The sequence below is a fragment of the Macaca nemestrina genome, chromosome 1, assembly GCF_043159975.1.
Source record: "Macaca nemestrina isolate mMacNem1 chromosome 1, mMacNem.hap1, whole genome shotgun sequence".
Lineage (NCBI taxonomy): Eukaryota > Metazoa > Chordata > Mammalia > Primates > Cercopithecidae > Macaca > Macaca nemestrina.
This window is the reverse complement of record NC_092125.1, coordinates 9,277,350-9,299,877: the sequence shown is the minus strand read 5'-3', so window position 1 is coordinate 9,299,877 and position 22,528 is coordinate 9,277,350. Positions and strand designations below refer to the sequence as shown.

Below are 22,528 nucleotides of genomic sequence, written 5' to 3'. Positions count from 1 at the left end.
TTCCTTTCAGCTGCCTCTGGAGCCCCCAGTCCTCTGCTCTCCATCCTTCCAAGTTACTGCTCATCAGACACAACCTCCATTCCTGCTCTCTTACCTTTTCTCAAAGTTTGCTTTCTTGAGCCCTTCTGTTACTGGTTCTCCCATCCAAAGTGTAACTATTACAAATTGTTCTACTCTATGGACACATACATGCATACATTTATTACAGCACTGTTCACGATAGCAAAGACATGGAGTCAACCTAAATGCCCATCATCAATAGACTGGATTTTTTAAAAATGTAGAACACATACACTGTGGAATACTATGCAGCCATGAAAAATGAGATCATGTCCTTTGCAGCAACATGGATAAAGCTGGAAGCCATTATCCTAAGCAAAGTAACACAAGAACAGAAAACCAAACACTGCATGTTCTCATTTATAAGTGGGAGCTGAACATTGAGTACACATAGACACAAAGAAGGGAACAACGTATACCAGGGCCATACATGAGTGTGGAGGGTGGGAGGAGGGAGAGGATTGAAAATCTCCTATTGGGTACTATGCTTATTACATAAGTGTAAAAATAATCTGTACACCAAACCCCCCACAACACACAATTTACCTATATAACAAACCTGCCCATGTACCCCTGAACCTCCAAGTTAAGAAACAACAACAACAAAATGTAACTACTCATCTCAATTAAAACAGAGTAGAGGCAATCATTCTAGGTCTGCTCTGGGAACAACATTATGCTATTCTCAAGGCACAACCTTGAGTAGGTGAAGATGAAAGTGTCCCTCCAGGGGTCTGTGCTGTCCCAGAGACACAGTGAAATGCTCTGTGAGGTAACAGGAATATGTACAGAGTGCATCGGGGACACTGGGAGTTAGCTTCACATGAATTCTTCCGTCTGTTTGGAATGCTGTGCCCGCTCTTGACTGCATGGCAGCTTGGAGTCTTTTTTTTTTTTTTTTTTTTTTTTTTTTTTTTTGAGACAGAGTCTCGCTCTGTCGCCCAGGCTGGAGAGCAGTGGCCGGATCTCGGCTCACTGCAAGCTCCGCCTCCCGGGTTTACACCATTCTCCTGCCTCAGCCTCCCGAGTAGCTGGGACTACAGGCGCCCGCCACCTCACCCGGCTAGTTTTTTGTATTTTTTAGTAGAGACAGGGTTTCACCATGTTAGCCAGGATGGTCTCGATCTCCTGACCTCGTGATCCACCCGTCTCGGCCTCCCAAAGTGCTGGGATTACAGGCTTGAGCCACCGCTCCCGGCCCAGCTTGGAGTCTTATTCCTCAAGACTCACAAAATGTCCTTATCTTTGTTACTGCCACATCAACTCAAGCAAAGCTAATCATCTATACTGCTCCTTCCACTGCAATTATTTTGTTTAGTTGGTGGCATGGCCAACAAGTGGTTTTCCAGAACCAGAACCACACCCCCAGTCTAAGTCTTGCAGGAAGTACTCAAACACATTTACTGTGTGAAATAACGACTGAAGGGTTGAACACATGAATGTAAGATTCCTTTTGTGCTGGGTGAGTGAAGAATGTGATTTCCAGAGAAGTGGGACCTGATTCTCGAAGAGATTTAGAGTTTGCCTCATTAATAAGTATCAGGACATTTTCCAGGTTTTCCTGAAAAACGCAAAGCTACATTTTTCTGGGTCTGTAAGATCTCTCTTTATAGCAGGGTTTCTCAGCCTCCACACTATCAACATCTTAGCAGCCTTAATTCTTTGTCGGGAGATGTCCTGTGCGTTGTGGGATGTTTATCAGCGTTGATAGTGTCTACCCACTAGATGTCAGTAGCACATTCTCCCCAGGTTGTGACAAGAAAAGTGGCTCCAGACATTGCCAGAAATCCCCTAGGGCAGAGTCACCCTGGGTTGAAAACCACTGCTTTATACTCAACAAATGTTAGCTCTTGTTAGGCATGAAAAAGACCTTGCTATAAAGTCAACCAGCCAGAGAAAATTATTGAATTGATTTTACCATTTTTGAGAATCGGCTGTGGGCCAGTCAGGCTATACTGGGTGCTTTATACAGATTCTATTTAATCCTCAAGTATTATAATCCTCATTTTGCAGATGAGGATGTAGGATCAGAGTGCCCAGGAATGTGCCCACATGGCAGAATGGGGTGTATTTCTTGGCCCTAACATGCTATGGCAGGTCTTAGCTGTTTAATGCATGTCTCCCACATTGCTTCTACTCTCTTTGCAAATACACAGTTCTATCTACATGTATGAGTTGGGACGTGCAAATAGGCTGAAGTTCGAAGGGAAATCAGATGTGTGGAACGTGTCCAGATATAAAATTAAATACTCTGATAAATACGGACCTTGAATTAAAAAGTGATCATGAGTCTTAACTTAATCATGAAAGCATAAATATTAAGCCAAAGGAATTTTCTTCACCAGGTGTCCTTTCAGTACATAAACTGACGTATTAGAAATAGTTAGTCCAAATGACTGTTTTCACTAGATTTTTCATCAGAATGACTTCCACAGTCACATTAGACTGGCTGGTATTTTAAAAGCATTGTTTATCCTGCACTATAAAAGCACAGTATTAAAAACATATAATAATAAATACATCGCTACAATGTTGAAGAATCATCAGTAAATCTGTTTGTGGTGGAACAGAATCCAGCTGCACTCTTTCCCTGTTTCTCTCAGAAAAGAAAACTTCAGCAACAAGGAGTCTGCCCTTTCCAGGTGAAGGGGTCATACTAATATTTAACAAGAACCACTCACGTGTGCTTTTCACTTCATGCCATTTCTCTAGATATTCTAATGACAAAAGGTTGTAGACTTGAGAGTACTAATGCAAGTAAACATCAGTCCAATCTAGGTTTTTGGTTTTGAGGAAAAACTGTGTTATTTCAACAGCTACTGCTACACAAAAGAGTTCCTGATGCAAATCCTTTTCCAAGCATCCTGCGTTTTTGTTGTCAAGGTCCATATTTATCAAATCAGGTAAAAATCCAGGAAAGGTGGCAACCAAGGGAGGAGGCAGCATGATACATCAACTTTCTTAGGAAAAAAAAAAATCTCCTTTCTAAATAGAACTTTGTTCCGGTTTTGGCGTTCAGAGATGTTTTGTTCACAATAAGAGCCATTGCTCCATATTAGGTAACATCTTTCCCCCTTGCAGCTTGAAATGAATATCAAGAGCCAGGTTCACAAGTTGGATTCCCTTTAAAGACACGTTTGATTGCAAAGCTTTGTTGACAGTGTTTGATATCCTCCCCGAGCTGCATGACTGAGCTAAGCTGAAGTTCCCGGTCACCAGCGTGGGGAATGGGCAGCTGCTTCAGCGCCTGCTGGCGGAGGCTGTTCTCCGAGTCTGTTTTGCCACCTAGTGGCTTGATGTGGTATTTCCATTCACCGGATAGTTTTAAAAGTCATTTTAGCCGTTGAACGCTATAGTGAATTACGGCAGAAAACAGAGACACTCTAAGCAAAGAAGGCAGTCAAAGAGAGACGCAAAACAAGCCCTGAAAAATGAAGCAGACTGGATTATAAATAGGGAAGAAGCACTAAATAGCTGGTCTGAGAAAAAACTGCTCGGCTGTATGTTGCAAAGATATTTTGGGTTTTTCCCGTATCATTAGTTAAAAATAATAAAAACAATTATACAGGTAGAATTAATCTAGACATCTAGAAAATTTACACGTTTTTAATCAGTTCAGTAGATTTAAAAATCGAGAGCCCTCGAACATTTTTCCCAAATAGGTACTGCCTGGTTGGCTCAGAGGACATGAAATGAGTTTGTCTCCTTGGAATTCATTATAACCAGATGCCTCACACGTATGTTGGCCTTGTCAGTTTCTGTAAGCAATTTCGCATGTATTTTCACACTGGATATTTACACGTTTTTACATTTTCTAAAGTTACCTATAGATTTTACAGACTTGTAACCCCAGAAAAGTTATTTTTTGCCATAACTAGGGGGAAGAAGGCAAATTTCCTAGAACTAACCTTCAATTTCTCCTAAGCTCTGTACTGTCAAGTTTTTTTGGTTTTTTTCACATTTTTTGTTTCACCCTCTTCTTTTAAATATTAATAAAAGATGTCAAAATATCCACTGCAGTGGCTTTCCAACATTATTCAACACAAAATACATTGTATGTACCTCACCACTATAGACATAATTTTATATGTGTGTGTATGTAGAGCAAAAATTTAATGAAGTGTGATTGTCATTATGTGGTATGTATTCTGATATATCCTATTCAATTTGCCGTATGTTTTTTTTTTTTTAATTCTCATATTGACCCACTAATTGGCTCTTGCACTTTGAACTCAGTGTGTGTGTGTATATATATATACACACACATATATCTGTTGAATTTAATGTGTGTATATATACATATATACGTATATATACATACATACATATATACACACATATACTTATATATACACACATATATACATATGTGTATGTATATACATACATATATATGTATACACACACATATATATACACACACACCAAGTTCAAAATGCAACAGCCGATTAGTGGACCAATTAGTGTGTGTGTGTGTAATGTGTGTATGTATATATATAGTGTATATACATAGTAAGTTCAACATGCAATGTATATATACACCAAGTATATAGGTATAGTAAGTACATAGTATATATACACTATATAAGTATACTAAGTATGTGGTATATATACACTAAGTATATATACATACACATAGATGTAACTACCCCACAAAGGCACTCATGGTACCCACGGGCAGGATCTTGCTCAGTTTTCCACTTCTTACCTGAGCTCTGGTGCCTGGAACGGTTCAGTAACCATTCCCTGAATGTTCCACCCACAATCTGGCAGGGAGGGAGCCTGCTCTGACCCCAGAGAGGAGCCAGGCACCTGCCCCTGCTCTGCACCTACCTGACCATGCCCTGAGCCCTCATGCAGGCTGCATTCCTAGAAATCCTGCCTGGGATTACTTATAAAATGCGAAGATCACTGGGCTGACAAGAATCTCTGTTCCCACCACCTGTTTCTTCCTGAGCATTAAAAGGAAAGGCTTCCCATAGGTCTCCTCACCAGTATCATTCAATTCAATGAGTGTAGACTATGAACTCCCTTGACTCAAAATATCCTAACACTATGGAATATAGGCTGTTGAGTCAGGATGAGGAAGGAATATTAAACATAGAAATGATACCTTCTACTCAGAAAATCACCATCAACTGAGGGCTCTTAGCCCAGGATTATCATTGCTTCATTTGGGTCTGACCTGCAGACCTGATTCTCAGGAAGTTACATATTATCTGTGAAATAATAGATATACCTGAAGTAAAACATTTGACAACTCTTGTTTCTAATAAGTATTTTTAGATATTGTTTTTTTTTTTTTTTGGAAGTCCTTATGACCTGCTGATCAGTTTCTCCTCACGTCATCCTGTGTACCGACAGGACCTCCATTGCTGAGCCTCCAGAGAACAGTCCCTTTAATAAGGCTGTGGCCCCAAGGCCTGGGAGAAGGTCATAGAAAATGTTCGAAGGAAGATGGGGGTAGGTGGGAGAAATCTTGTTTCCTGGCCCTATAAGGACACTGTCTTCCTTGATAAAGCTGGGTACAGTCTTGATAGGAATAGATTGGGGAGCACTAGGAATGTACCTCACCTGGGCTGTGGAGAAAAGACAGTGGACTCAGAAGAGGCATGGCAGGTGCTGAATGTCCCTTGGAGGAACAAAGGCAAGAAAGGCCCCCTACAGCAATGAGGGGAGAAAATCCACAACCCAGAGAACTAGGATTTCTTGTGTGTGAGATAATGCATTGCTAATTTACATATAAAGTGTGTATAATATTTTTACTCCATCTTATTCAGGCGAGCAAGACCAGTAGTTTCATTTTTGTGTAATTTGCCTCGAAGCTGCCTGTTGAGGCCCCATTCTGCATAGCAAATCACCACAAACTTAGCAGCTTACAATCAGATTTCCTGTCCAGAGTCTCAGCACCGAAATCAAGGTGTTTGCCCTGCTGAGTTTATGTCTCAGGCAAGACTAAGGAAGAATTCATTACAACAGGCATTCAGGTCGTCGATGCTTCTGCCACAGTGACCCACTGACCTCTGAGCAGCTGCCATCTCTGGGCACCAGGCAGGAGGGCATGAGGCACGCGTCGTCTTTGAGTCTGATCAATATTATCAGATGCGACCTTTTTCTTCTCCAACCTTCTCCGCATTTAAAAGCAACAGCAGGGTGGAGGGCAAGATCCCCAGCCCTCCTTGGTGACCATCACCAATATCTTCCCCCTTTCAAGTCTCTTCTTCACTTCCTTCTGGCTTTGGAAACTTTGGGAATTTTTTTTCTCATTTGGGACATTACAGATGAAGTCTTCTTTGTCCATCACCCTCAATCCTATTTACCTTCTTCTCCAAAATACCACTGCTAATAGATGATTTACATGTATATGTTTCTATCCTTTTATGACAATTTTAATTACATTAATATACTAAAGGTGGTATATGTCTATATGTCTATATACAACCTTTAGTATATAGGCATGCACAATCTTTAGTATACTATTGCTGTGTTTCATTGTAAACTGAATTTTATCATGTTGTATTTATCCTCCCACAACTTGCCTTTCTTACTTCACAAGTATTTTTAGACGGTTATAAGTTAATATATATCGAGTTGATTGCCTTTTTCTGCTGCATAGTATTCCCTTTTATGAATGACCTCATTTTTTAATTCATTTCAAAACAAATGAATGGTCTTATAGATTTTCCTCATTTTTGTCATAAAAATAAATGCTTCAGTTAATAGCCTTGTGCATGTCTCCTTGTATACATACGAACGCAATAATTTCTAAAGGGTAGATACCTAGCAGTTGGATTGCTAGGTCATTTTACATACCTTTTCAGTTTTAATTAATACCTCCAAATCACCTTTTGTAGTACTTATATCAATTTATTCACTCTGGATGTGGCAAGGGAAAATTTTTCTTATTTTCCTAGTGTGTAGGTCAGTATACCACGCATTGATGCTCAGAAGACCAAATATTTGCAGTTTAAAAGCCCTTATCTTTAAATCCCTTCTCTCTACCAGAGTATTTAAAGTCTATTTTAAAAAGCAAAATATTAGGAAATACTGATTTCTTTCTCCCTGTGTTTCTACAGTAACAACACAACCCTGAGAACACGAAAAGTTAGCATTGGGAGAAGGGAGGCAAGATCCCCATTAATACTTCAGAGTATTAGCCTACAACACCACAATGCTTCTTATCTTCTCCATAATCCACAGATCAGGTGACAGTATTCTAGTTTTATAGATGAAGAAAGGTTGTCTCAAAGTAGTCAAGTAATTTGGTAAGTTTATACATCTCCTAGGCCAACCCAGAACTCAGACCCAAATCAGCAAAACTCCAAAGACCACAGCTTTTCAACTCTGCTCTGCTGCTTTCTAATAAAAAAAATTAATGATGATGAGAACATCGTATTTATTAATAGAGTGGTATTAATGTATCTCATCACATCAGAACCCCAAATGAGTACCCATGACTTCCTAAACATTTCTCTCTTTGTAGCTACAAGTCACAATGGGTTTTAGTAGTGTGCTTTGCTCATAATTTCTGCTTCCCATTCAAAAGGCTTTATTTTCCTCAAAGTTATGTTCATATACCACATTCCCTTCTTTCTCGTTACTTGAATATCTGAGGTCCTTAGAAGGAAACCCAAGGGTAGCATTAGGACTGCCATGGTTATTGACTAGTAACTCGTTAACTTATTAACTCTTGTCCTTTGGATGTTGTATCACATGGGTAAGCAAATGCCTACAAGTCATTTCCCTCTAATGGTTCTTGTCTACCTTTAAAATTTTTGCTCATCTCATACTGTACATCTATTGCATGACAGAAAGGGACTAAAACATTTTTAAATAAGGAAAAGCACATCTCTGAGAACTTCAGAAAGGTATTAGATATTGCATGAATGTCAAAGTGTAAGAAGAATGATGGCCAATGGTAGATATGCCAAAGAATACAGGTCAAAGATAAACAGATATTTAATTAACCCAATACCGACAACTAAACTCACCGATAGCTGCCTTTCCTCAATTCTGGCTTCTTTCATTTTCTGTAGTCAAACAAAGCATAATTAGACTACAATACTATTCATTTTGGGGAGCTCTTCAGAGTCACAGGATGAAATAGACTGAAAGAAAACAATTGACCTTAGGCCAATTTCAAAAATTCTTCAATATATTCTTCAATAATATAGGTCAACAGAGCAAATTAAATTGTTGTTTAATGTATACAAACATCATGTGATTATCCACCGAGAGTGATTTGATATTGCCTAAATAACTTGTGCTTTTAAAAATATTTTATTAGTATTCCATCTCTTACCTAGGGGTGAGTCTATGAAATGCAGAGGCTGTGGACTCCCTGAATTCCACAGCACCAATCACCATAATCTAACACTAGCAGTGGTTAAATGAGCATGCACTGATATTGACAATGACGGAACACCTTCCAGTTGCAGGTGACAGAAAGTGTCTCTGGTAGCCCTGGCAACAAAGGAAAGGCGAGGTCAAGGAGGTGGTGTTGACCTCAGGAGTGGCTAAATTCAGGTTTCAAAGAACATCATCATCATGCTATCTCTGTTTGCCACCCTCCCTCCTGTCTCTCTCCTTCCTCCATGCCTTTCCTCTATGTTTGCTTGCTCTTGGTTTCCCATGTGGTGGCAAATACGGTGATCGGCACCTAGTAATTCCAAATGAAAGAGAGTAACTATCTCATTCCAACATCCACATCAAATCCCCACATCAGCCCTCCTGCCTGGGTCTTCTTCATGTTCATTGTTGTGGTAGAGGAGCCAGGACCATCTGATTGATGCTTGTCCCAAACTACATACTATGGGTGACAGGCTATTTCCAAAAAGACAGTCCAAAGAAAGACAAATAACAGATACTCACGGCATGGCTTTAACCAACAAAGATGAAAGAAGTATCATCAGCGCAAATATGAATAAAGCATCAGGATGATTGGGCATTACATTTATTTATAATAAAACCAGCGTGGCTAAAGACCTGAAATTGGGGCTACAGGACATGATTGCCTCCCATGGGACATGAAAGCAGAGACCTAGATAGTAGAAACGAGGAAATGTAACTGCTATGTTCAGGAATCTCAGGGGTGAAGGAGAGTTTGGAAAGAGAAAGGCTCTTCAGAGCACATGGGAAATAAACACAGGTCCCGTGCTGGAAAACAAACAAACAAAAATGGATGAATAAAGATGATAATCTAAAGAGGACCAAATGCCACTTATCAGCATATGGGGCCGAGAGCATTTAAGAGGCACCCCAGACTCCCCAGTAGACCAATAGTAATAGTAGTTATTAACCTCAGAGACAGGGTGTTGACCTGATTAAAGACACATCTATCCTTGTGAATATACACAGTCACAGTGGAGTGGAATATACACAGTCACAGTGGAGTGGGATATACACAGTCGCAGTGGAGTGGGATATACACAGTCGCAGTGGAGTGGGATATACACAGTCGCAGTGGAGTGGGATATACACAGTCGCAGTGGAGTGGGATATACACAGTCGCAGTGGAGTGGGATATACACAGTCGCAGTGGAGTGGGATATACACAGTCGCAGTGGAGTGGGATATACACAGTCGCAGTGGAGTGGGATATACACAGTCGCAGTGGAGTGGGATATACACAGTCGCAGTGGAGTGGGATATACACAGTCGCAGTGGAGTGGGATATACACAGTCGCAGTGGAGTGGGATATACACAGTCGCAGTGGAGTGGGATATACACAGTCGCAGTGGAGTGGGATATACACAGTCGCAGTGGAGTGGGATATACACAGTCGCAGTGGAGTGGGATATACACAGTCGCAGTGGAGTGGGATATACACAGTCAGCAATGGAGAGAGAACAAGGCAAACACCTTTAGAACTGCTGTAAACTGGGATCTGGATGGAGGGAGAACCACAGACAGATCTTCCATACATGCATCTTGGAAGAAACCCTGAATGCAATTGCGTGCTACAAACAGCATGTAACACTTTCCAAACCCAGACATCACTCAGTGAGAGAGAATGAGAGTTAAGTGTAAGTTGACACCTAATAAAACTCAGATATTAAAAAAAAAAAGTAAAAGAGAATAGTCTCATCAATTTTCTAAAATTGAAAATTAGTACAATGTCAGATATTTTAGCTATGGGAAAATAATGTTAGATTATACAGAATATTTTGTATTATTCCTCTCTGTAATTGAGTATTATATTAGAATATTTAGACTATTTCAAATTTTTTTATTATTTCAAAGAGCACTAAAGTGAACATGTGTATGTGTATTTATATGTGCGTATGTGAGTGTATTTATGTCTAACATCATAGGTATTATGTGTATACATAGAGTCAGGCAGCTCCTGAGATCATGGATTTTGGCATTCTTTACCAACTGCAAAATCGCCTTTCAAATGACCAATGTATACTGCAACCCCAAGACCATGAAAATTGATTATGTTTGCCATATTACTGTGAATGCTGAATGTATCGAATCATCTGTATCTTTGCCATTGTTTTAGGTGATAAGGAGTATCTCATTAATTTTTAAATGCACATCAATTCCACCTTAAGGAGGCGTATGATGATTTTTAACCAGCTAGGAGGGGCTAGTTGTATAGGACACCTGGAAGGAGCTGGTGGAGAGGCAGCATAGCCTCACAGTTACACATGGAGGCTGTGGGTTCAGATTGTCTGGATGGAACTCTTTAGGTCCCCCCACACGTCCCCTTGTTAGGTCAATTCCTTGCACAAATTATTTAAATGTATCTTCCTTTCCTGTAAAATGAGGTTATTTAAGGATTAAATGAGATAATACACTGGGCACGGCAGCTCATGCCTATAATCCCAGCACTTTGGGAGGCCAAGATGGGCAGATAACTTGAGGCCAGGGGTTTGAGACTAGCCTGGTCAACATGGTGAAACCCCATCTCTACTAAAAACACAAAAATTAGCCAGGTAAGGTGACACATGCCTGTAATCACAGCTACTCAGGAGGCTGAAGCATGAGAATCACTTGAACCTGGGAGGCAGAGGCTGCAGTAAGCCAAGATCACACCACTGCTCTCCAGTCTGGGCGAGACTCTGTCTCAAAAAATATAATAAATAAATAAGATAATGCATACGATGCATTTGCACAACGTGTACCACATAGTAAATGTCCAATAAATAATTTCTACTAACATTTATTATTGCACTAAATTTAGCTCTGAGCATCCTGGCAGTCAAAGCAAAGAGAGTTCATTGTTCAATAAAAAGAATAAGATAATAATCACAGATACTCATATAGCATTTACTGTATCAGCTCCTGTTCTAAGTACTTTATATATGTTAAAACATTTTGATGAGAAATGAAACTTCTTTGGTCACTTATTATTGAATTCTGAAAAGAATTTATCAACAATTGATTCTATTATACAGAAAATTATCATTCCCATTTCTCAATGAGAAAACTTAGACTCAAAGAAGTTAAATAGCTAAGATCGCACCTCCAGTAAGTGGTCAAACAGATTTGAACTACTCCTTTTGACCCCATAGTCTTCCTGCTATACCAGAAATCCTTTCCAGAAGGCTCTGTGTGAATCTGACTACTGCTTTGAGAGACACTCTGAGAAAAAGCTGACATTCAATACCTTAAGACTTGATTTAGGACTCTTGCACTGCACTTGCACATATATGTTTATCTGTAAGAGTTTATTGTTGAAGATTTTTTTTTAACCAAGAGCATAAATGCAGTAGCAGGGTGCACAATAGATTTTTGCTAGGATGATCAAACTTTGAACTCACAGAATGACACTAATTGAGGAATGATTTGCTTATCTAGTGTACAGTGGCTGGTGGTGTGTGAATTCCTGAGCCAGTGGTGTCCCAGAAGTACAGCCCTGGAGGCTCTGAGAGAATGGTGCAGGTCACAACCAAGGCCAGCAGCGACACCACGGGGGTCTTACTGGTGGCACCCTATTTGTAATGGTTCTTAGTTGTTCATATACTCTAGCAACAAGCATTTGAAAGCACTAGTTGCAGTTTTGCAACTTTTATATGCAAATGCGTGTGGGCATGTCCATTTGTTCACGTATGTGTGACATGCTAAAATACGTTTTCATGCTTGGATCTAAAAGATCTAAATACTAGAAATATTTAAAACTGGCTTGATCCATTCAAAACATTCTGCTAAGTGTTCATCTGCATGTCATCAAGTAGAAGATAGCTTCCCGGGAGACAGTCGTGTTACCAGTCCTTACAAGGAACTGGTATCTTACTTTTTCAATTCTGTCTCAAAGAGATAATATAATATGAATTGATTTACATTGGTTTTATGCCTTCTCCAGGTTGGCACTGCTCCTTTTAGTGAGGCTTAAATGGCTGGTATCACCTTAAATTTGTGTATTTCTCAAGCCTCAGATGGGTAAATGCCCAGATAGATAAAATGCAAATCAAGTCAAGTTACCAATTTAGCATGATGATAAAACTGTTTGGATAATTGTAATAGAAATGTCTGATATTTTTTGCCTTTACAAAATAAGAGAAGTAAGGGCGAGTTTGTTTAGTAACAGAATTACATGGAATATATTTAGAAATGAGAAAAATGTGGGAAAAAAGCACAATGTTCAGTGCATGCCACCAATTATACAATACTATCTCAAACAAATCCATGTCTGTCTGCCCTAGATTCCACTCATTTAAAATAAGAGAATGAACTTGCTAATGTTTGGCTTCATAGAGATTCAGCATCCTGTCATAGGCCTTCCATGTCTTTTAACGTATGCAATGCAAAGAACAAGCAAATAAAGGCAGAAGTTTTTCTAACTCCGTCTTTTCTCTCTTTTCTTCCCCTAGACTATGTCAGAGAGTCACAATGACCTTGCACAATAACAGTACAACCTCGCCTTTGTTTCCAAACATCAGCTCCTCCTGGATACACAGCCCCTCCGATGCAGGGCTGCCCCCAGGAACCGTCACTCATTTCGGCAGCTACAATGCTTCTCGAGCAGCCGGGAATTTCTCCTCTCCAAACGGTACCACCGATGACCCTCTGGGAGGTCATACCGTCTGGCAGGTGGTCTTCATCGCTTTCTTAACGGGCATCCTGGCCTTGGTGACCATCATCGGCAACATCCTGGTAATTGTGTCATTTAAGGTCAACAAGCAGCTGAAGACGGTCAACAACTACTTCCTCTTAAGCCTGGCGTGTGCCGATCTGATAATTGGGGTCATTTCAATGAATCTGTTTACGACCTACATCATCATGAATCGATGGGCCTTAGGGAACTTGGCCTGTGACCTCTGGCTTGCCATTGACTACGTAGCCAGCAATGCCTCTGTTATGAATCTTCTGGTCATCAGCTTTGACAGATACTTTTCCATCACGAGGCCGCTCACGTACCGAGCCAAACGAACAACAAAGAGAGCTGGTGTGATGATCGGTCTGGCTTGGGTCATCTCCTTTGTCCTTTGGGCTCCTGCCATCTTGTTCTGGCAATACTTTGTTGGAAAGAGAACTGTGCCTCCAGGAGAGTGCTTCATTCAGTTCCTCAGTGAGCCCACCATTACTTTTGGCACAGCCATCGCTGCTTTTTATATGCCTGTCACCATTATGACTATTTTATACTGGAGGATCTATAAGGAAACTGAAAAGCGTACCAAAGAGCTTGCTGGGCTGCAAGCCTCTGGGACAGAGGCAGAGACAGAAAACTTTGTCCACCCCACAGGCAGTTCTCGAAGCTGCAGCAGTTACGAACTTCAACAGCAAAGCATGAAACGCTCCAACAGGAGGAAGTACAGCCGCTGCCACTTCTGGTTCACAACCAAGAGCTGGAAACCCAGCTCCGAGCAGATGGACCAAGACCACAGCAGCAGTGACAGTTGGAACAACAATGATGCTGCTGCCTCCCTGGAGAACTCCGCCTCCTCCGATGAGGAGGACATTGGCTCCGAGACGAGAGCCATCTACTCCATCGTGCTCAAGCTTCCAGGTCACAGCACCATCCTCAACTCCACCAAATTACCCTCGTCCGACAACCTGCAGGTGCCTGAGGAGGAGCTGGGGATGGTGGACTTGGAGAGGAAAACTAACAAGCTGCAGGCCCAGAAGAGCGTGGACGATGGAGGCAGTTTTCCAAAAAGCTTCTCCAAGCTTCCCATCCAGCTAGAGTCAGCCGTGGACACAGCCAAGACTTCTGACGTCGACTCCTCAGTGGGTAAGACCACGGCCACTCTACCTCTGTCCTTCAAGGAAGCCACTCTGGCCAAGAGGTTTGCTCTGAAGACCAGAAGTCAGATCACTAAGCGGAAAAGGATGTCCCTCGTCAAGGAGAAGAAAGCAGCCCAGACCCTCAGTGCGATCTTGCTTGCCTTCATCATCACTTGGACCCCATACAATATCATGGTTCTGGTGAACACCTTTTGTGACAGCTGCATACCCAAAACCTTTTGGAATCTGGGCTACTGGCTGTGCTACATCAACAGCACCGTGAACCCCGTGTGCTATGCCCTGTGCAACAAAACATTCAGAACCACTTTCAAGATGCTGCTGCTGTGCCAGTGTGACAAAAAAAAGAGGCGCAAGCAGCAGTACCAGCAGAGACAGTCGGTCATTTTTCACAAGCGCGCACCTGAGCAGGCCTTGTAGAATGAGGTTTTATCAATAGCAGTGACGAAACGCACACATCAACCCACAGACCTTAGGAGGAGGAAGCTGAGGGTGGGGTGATTTCTGGTGATGATAAAAATGGTTTTATCACCCGGATGTGAAAGAAGCTGCCTGTTTACTGATCCATTGAATAAACCCATTTTAACAGAAAAAGTCAATACCAATTTAGCAAAAAACAAAAAACAAAAAACATACTACTGAATATATAGAAATTTATTCTGAAATAGACTTTACATTTTTTTTTCTTAAAGAGGAGAAAAATAATTGCTTCACAGCAATTATATACCCAAATTGATTTTCCTGGGTCTTTAATTCCCATTAGCTTTGGAATCTCACATGAGCATAGCTGACCCAGTTCCCACATTCTTCCCAAGGATCCCAAAAGTGGGAATCCAGACCCCACGAGGAACACTGCAGGCTAACGAATCTGTGGTTCCAAAATTATTTCACACGTTGCAAAGCTGAATCTTCTTGTCCCAATAGAGCTTCCTGTCTTTTCTTTGGTGTGTTGTTAAACTCTATTTGTGGACTTGATTCTTGATTCTTGCAAAGTACTGTTTTGTGCAGTTCAAGTTTCGTACAAATAAAAATACTTAAGTATATATATATATGTGTGAGTTCTGCACGCACACACATAGTGTATATAATATCATGGGAAACACTGAACTGGCAAATTATTCCTGCAATATACGCTTTCAGTACTTTGGTGACTGAAGTTCTCTAGGATCCTAATGCAACATAAACGTGAAATAAGCCCAGTTTAATGTTTTTGAAACCAGGGCTGTTTTCCACAGAGAGCAGCCAGGCCTTCCCAGCAGGCCTGTGCAGAGCGGACAGGCTCGTGAGTCAGTTGAGCACCGTGGCTTCACCAGACTTGGTGTTAAGCAATCTCCTTTGTTGATGTCTCAACAGAGCCACATCGGGGCCCCTCTGAGCTCAAAGAATGAACCACATCCACACGTTTGAATTTAATCATCTAAACCTGAATGTTTCCAAACAAAATTTCTGCTATCTAAACTGCTTGAAACTCAGTAATAGTGTCACGTTTGAATGTCATACACAGCAATATATATATATGTATATGTATATATATATATGGCAAAGCAAAAAAAAAACAAAACATGGTGAGAGAGAATGAAGGAGAACATTGTGTTTGATTCTTGCTGAATGGCACCTTCTAAAAGAAAATAGGGCTTGCACCTTTGTTACTCAGCTTTCTGGCCAGTGCTTTCTGGTGTTCATTGAGTAACCTTCACCCAGGAATAGGTGAGGTTTAGGAAGTTCCATGTCCTCTGAAGAAAGAATTACACTCTGAAAAGTAATGCTTCAAATTGATTTCCTTACCTTTTGGGGGAAAAAAAAAATTGTTTTTGCATTCTCCCTTGAATTGACCAAAATGTTAACTGTTTTATTTGGGGAGGGGCTGGGGTGCTGCCGTCATTGTCGTTGTTGTTGCTGCTGTAGTTGTTGGGGTTTCTTTTCCTGTTTCCGGGGCTGTTTGGGGAGAGGGAGGGGAGGGAGGTGGGAGGGCTGCGGAGATATCTTCCCTTTGTACGGGGCATTTGTGTTGTGAACCCAGAGCTGGGTAGAAGCTGCTTTTGTATTCAGTGTGAGGTGGTGTTTACAGATGACTTTGACAACAGTGGACGTGTACTCAGTGGTGTCTGTGTATCTGAACTATTTAATTTCATGTTATGTTTATATGCAGAAATATTTATGGATACTACACCAAGTGTTTATTTAATGTTGATAAATATTACTCTTGAGTCGTCAGCCATGGTGTCCTTTGAAAGTGATTCTTTAAAGTCCACTTGAGCAACGAATAGAGTCTATTGAGCTTTCCTGTGGCTAAGAAGAAGAAACATGTCATCCTGCTGGCATCAGCAAGCACCTAACTCTTTCTAGGTAACAAAAAGTCAACCGTCACTTCAACATAAATGTTTAAAACCACTCTTTAGTTAAATCTGATAGGAAATGAACAAAGCAGCCCTCCACCATTGTGTCTGAAATCATGTTACACGGGGAAAAAAATAACGATCAGTGTAATTGTAAGTGATTTTTTTGGGCCCACATTCAACCAAAGAACAAGAAAAAACAGACGATTTTCTAATATGTACAGCAAACTACAGAATGTCATAGTATCCACCTGTGAAATGTCTAGTAAGCAACTGCATCTATATTTTCTTTCTCCAGTTGGCCTGGCACTAATAAATATGTGAAAGCTTATTCAAGTGTCCCAGTACTTCAGCACTTCCCATCCTTTTGCAAACTCCTATCTTGCCTCCCTCCCAAAAGGGCTGTTTCTTTTATTTAAAAAATAATAATAATAGAATTAAATTTGAGAAAAGGAGAAACCCTGAAATTTAGCAGAACTTTGAGAGTCACTTACAATCTCCTTAAATATGATTATCTCCTTATCCTTGTCCTTTTGTGATGCTAATAATGGCAGAAAAGGAACAAATCCAAGACTCTAGGTCTCCTTTTTTTGGTTTTACTGGTTTTATTATAGAATTGTTTTTAAGCCTCTTATGGATGAAAGCTGCATTTAAATACCATCTACTGACTTTATAGAAAGGTATGTCCATTTCTTGGGTCATTTTCAGAGAAAGAAAACAAGCAAAATAGATTCTTTTGAATATGAAGAATTTAAAAGTATAATTGAAGATATAGTGAGTGTTTATAACTGGACCTTAGTTACATGTGCATTTCTCAAAGGGCTTGTCATTACGGGAGATATTCAGCATTTACATAAGATCAAAATGTCTTCATCCCAAACTGGGAATCAAATTATTTCATGCCATATGCATGAGGCTTGCAGACATTTCAAGATTAGCCACTTTGATTGAAAGAAGAAAATGATCAAACTACACTTGGAGAATCTCTCTCTCTCCCTCTCCTTCCTTCTCTCTCTCTCACAAGCACACACACAACACACATTCTCCATTCTCCAGGCATTGCCAGATGGTCAGGAGAAGTGAGCTCTCTCTGGCCCCCTAGTTCCCTCGGCTCTGCTCTCCTTTGCCCATCAGCTCCCTGTGGCCTCGATGCTAGTCCTCCCTATTCTAATCACCCTTTGCCTCTTAAGCCCAGCCTTGACTCTCTACATATTTTTCATTTCTCTTTACCCTTTAGTGTACAACAGTTGTAGACTCTGACGGAATGAAAACAAACAAGAAGCCTAAGCATTAGACCCTGCTGTGGCTGAAGATCTAGAAGGCACATCGACTTTCTCTGTCAGGCTTCCCACGTTGCCCGTGGGCAGGACTCATTGCTCTGCAGAGCGCTGGGAGCCCGTCTGTGTGTCAGGAGAGAAGCTGGAGCACAGAGCTCTGCTGCAAAGTTGGCTGTTTCAGCTCTGACTCAGGCAGGAAAGAAGGATGCCAAGGCTCTGTCACAGCGGGGAAACCTAATACTAGAGTGACACGGAGAAGGATTCCAGGGATCAGCCAGGGTGTCCTGTACTTATCTGAGTAGAGATGATTCAAAGATGGGGACATATTCCAGGAAATTGCACAATCTTCCCCTGGCAGCTTCCGAGGACCTGTGAAGGTAGTGCAGTGTAGTCAAGGAAGCAATGAATTCAGGATGAGGAACCCTAAGTTCCTGTGCCAGTTTGGTCACTGCTTAGTTACATGTCCTTAGGCATGCTTGTCACTTAACCTAAACTTTCTGGGTTTTCTCCTCATTGCTCAAACTAAGCAACAACACTGAAGCTTCTCCAATTTGTCTTCTGATGGCAAATGGGTCAAAACTGAAGTCAGTAAATACCATGATAAAAGTAAAATGGTATATTGAGTGAATGCTTGAAATTTTCAGATTTTATACTCTGTAAAATTATTTACTTACTATATTTCAATACCACAAAATCTTGAAATTTGGAAGGTAACCAGGGAAGCTTGAAAATTTGTTGGTAAACCCAGAGTAGTATGGTTTCAAATACCACTCCAACCCAGCACTGAGGTCTGGCAACCACACAAAATAGAGTTTCTGGGTAGCAGGTGTTTGCTTTGGTTTTACAATAGCATTTCTCACAGTAGGACTGAAACTATATAGAATATAACACTCCAACGTTACTTTTTTAACCTAAACAACCCTACTTTTAGCACCTCCTCTGAAAGAATATTTTGCTCTAATGCTACGTGCAACAAACTTATTTAAACAGGATCAACTCCAGCCCTTAATAGGTTCAAGGACAATTTTACTACTTCCTTTCTATACGCTTAAGTTATACTCTCTTCTTCTGTTTCGATGACTCTAAATATTCAGCCTCTCCCAGCATTAATGTTGTGTGAGTCAACACTGCAGACCTAAGAGAAAGGTTTCTAGAATGGTAACCCAGTGCTCTTTAGAACTGGAGAATTCCATTTTCTTGTTCTGGCTTTAGTTTTAATGTCTGGGAAAGTAGGCTTATGATAAGATAATATAAATGAGTAAAGAAGATCTAGTTCATAACATGACTATACTCCATGTAAGTTTGTAACTGCACAGTGTTATGTTGTACGGCTCAGAAATGAGCAAGTGTTGGTGTTATTAGGCATGCATCACGTTGACAGCTTCATGCAGAGACGAATAGTACATTTGGATATATGGAAGTCATCCAAATGCATTGCTAGAACATTAGGCCTATGTTTATTCTGGTAGAACCACAGAGACTCACACAAAGTTCTGACCCTACTACTCTGGTCTGGGCTTGAGACCACCCCAAAAAAATCATCTAGAGAACCAAAGAGGCTCACGTCTCAGTTGCATTCTACGTAAAAGATAAAGGAGCCGTACTCTCCACTGCAAAGAAATATTACTAAAACTTCGTGCACCCAAATTATAATCTGGCAATCCTACCTTAAACTAAAAAGATTATCCCCAGAATATTAAAGCTTACTATTGTTCTTTCTTGGAGTCCAAAATGCTTAGCAGTTCTGCAGTTCAAATACAAAACTCAAAACTATTTTTATCCTGTATTCTGTGAGTTCCTTGATGATAGTAATTGGGTCTTATTCATCACTCTGAATCCTGTGGCTCACACAGATTCTGGTAAATTGCATATATTCAATAAATGTTGAATATCTAATAATCTCTTTATTAATATAACAAATATTGTCAAAATTCTGTGCACATCAATGTCCCATGCTGCTACTGTAGTCAGGAGTTGTTTGGCTGGGAAATGGAGAATGTTCACAAATATGATGGTTATCTAATAAAATATCACTGAGCAATAAGGAGAAATATTTTAAATAGATTTGAAGTTATGAACAAATAATTTAGAGTCCAAAAAGGAAAAAGAAAATTAACTCTCTCTTTTATCCCTAGAACTCAGAAACTTTACTGGATTGGTCAACAAAGAGAAACTTTTCATTGTAGAAAAGAGTAGAATTCATTGAAGGGATAATTCTTTTGCAACAGGCTTCTTGGTTGCTTGCCTTAGTAAGAGAAGTATCTGGAGGGCCGGGAGAGTTCATAAACACAGTTTTCTGTACAAGTGAAGATCTGTAGTTTGGCTTAAAAATCCTTGCATGTAGTTTTGCTTGGTGTGGAAAGTTATTAAGAGAGAATCCTTCATCCTGTTCTGCAGGCAATCGAACACATGCTCTCCCTTCTATCCATTCCTCATCCAGCACATGGGCATTCCCAGCCTCCTACATGTAACACTTCACACTTCCTTTGGGCGTCCACTTAGAGCTATGTGACGGCCACATTTGGGGCAAAGCCCTTCTTTCTTTTAAATATAAGAACCGTTTCCAAGTTTGGTGCAGGCTTGAGGAATAATTACATTAAAAAGGGCTTCCAAGATGGTGAATCAGCATGCTGATTTCTCTTGGCAGGAAGCTCTCAGGGAAATGTCTGTGAATCATGTAAAGATGCTCTCTGGTGGATAGAGAAACCGCAGTCCAAAAACAGATGGGTGTATATTTGCTTTGTAAGCAAAGGGCATGTATCATACTCGCATCTAAAACAGTGTCCACATCTTTGCCAAAGACACTGAATTTTACCTTTTTTTTATTACCTCGTGGCCAGCACTTCCTCAGTAGGCATTTCAGGTGTGTCACAAACCATGTTCATTTTTAATCTTGAAAAAGTCAATCGTCTGTAGTCTGTACTATAAAATGATGCCTGCAACTTTGTGGTGAATATTATCCCCAAGTTAACAGTGAAATAATAAATAAAACTATTATTGAACAAAGAATGTGGTTTGCTTTTATTTAATCCAGGGCCTATAATACAGCCACAGCTTTTCATTGTATAAAAGGGCAGAATTCATTGAAAGGATAATTCTGAACAGACTGCTATTTGCCTTGACTTCTCTTTCTTTTTCACATGCAAAAGAACTTTCTTTAACAACTATCATCATACCATCATAAACCAAATACCTCCTGGCCATGTGTTTAGAGGAGTATAAGCACGTGGAAACTATAGCTACACGTACAGTCCTTACTCCAAAAGCGCATGTGAAGAAAAATATTTGTCTGTAGATACATATAGGGAAGGGGAATTTTTTCTTTTTTTTAAGGCATGCTTATCTTTTTTTTTTTTTTTTTTTTTTCTTTTCAGGTGTATTTTTGTTTCTTTTAGACCCCACAGAAAATATTTTCCCACTGGAGAAAAAAAAAAAAAAACAAGCTTCATATTTTATTACACTGACTTTAAAACTGCTAGAAGTGAAGGTACAAACTGAAGTTACTCTGGGCAAGAAATGACATTTTTTTGAATGGCATGCCTGATCACTTCATGATTGTTGTACTGTTTCACAACCTGTCCCATAGAAACCAACCATTGCTCCTTAGTCTTTAGGGCAAGAAAAAACAGGAAGGAGTACGAGAGAGAAAGTGAAAGAGAGAGAGAGAGAGGTATATATATAGCTATATATGGAAATATATATATACACACACATACATATATATGTATATATTATTTCTCTCTCACAGCTTTTTCTGCCGGTCATTACATCTTCACATCTTCATCCTCAGTTTACAGTTTGAACCTGTGCTCACTGAAACGTTGGGCATCCCCTCCCCGTTTCTGTTTTGCTATTTCATGCTATTACAATCACCATTTAGATCAAGGTAGGTGGCCAGAAAAGCAACTGCTTTTCTCACTACTCCATAATAGTAGACATTTTTACATAAAACTCATATAAGATTTAAGAAGAAAAGTTTTCTATTGTGTGAAAGTCTTCCTTATATTGCTGCACACATTTATGCAATATGAAATCTTGACTATGGAAAGAAACATTGGCTAAAAGTATGGAAGATTAATAAACCATAAGAATATGTCAATGTTGGAAATACCCATTAAGTATGAGTTGATTTTTAACTGAAGAGTACTTTGTTGGGAGTTAATAAATAACTTTTGGGGAAGCTTAGATGCTTCCTTATCCAAATGGCTACAGGGAGCAGAAATTTTACAAAATATGACCAATCAATTGATTTAAATATTTTCCACAATTATTATTTTATTTGACTGAACTGAGATATTTCACCCTTGAAATAAATGTTTCTATCACAGGAGTCATATATATATATATATTTTTTAACTATCCAGCATATTTTTAAAAGCATTAAAAATTAACACAACTTAAGCAATAAGCATGAATGATCTTTCATTGAAATTGAATCTCACCTACAAAGGCTTGGAAGAGTCTAGAGAGAGAGAACTTTTTTGAAAAGATGTCCTGTAGTCCAGAGAATTTACAGAGTTAAGAAGAGGATGCAGCCAGCTACGGCTTGGAAGTGGAAGTCCTTTGGTCTAATTATGGTCATTCTTGGCCTTTTTTGCCTACCACCCCTTCACTTCAATTCTTGCTTTTGTTTCTTGGAGATGCCATGTGCATATTTCAGTGGC

At 40.0% G+C, this 22,528-nt stretch overlaps 1 protein-coding gene across 11 annotated transcripts in view; it reads left to right on the top strand.

Annotated features, from left to right (window-relative positions):
* The window catches only part of LOC105474633 (cholinergic receptor muscarinic 3), a 527,334-nt gene extending 506,461 nt beyond the window's left edge, over positions 1-20,873 (top strand). For all 11 annotated transcript variants that reach the window (XM_071073800.1, XM_071073804.1, XM_011729445.2 and 8 more), the window contains one exon: positions 12,880-20,873. In XM_071073800.1, coding sequence (XP_070929901.1) covers positions 12,899-14,671 — 1,773 coding nt within the window. In that variant the 5' untranslated portion in view covers positions 12,880-12,898 and the 3' untranslated portion in view covers positions 14,672-20,873. The remainder of the gene's footprint in view (positions 1-12,879) is intronic.
* Positions 20,874-22,528: the final 1,655 nt, after the last annotated feature.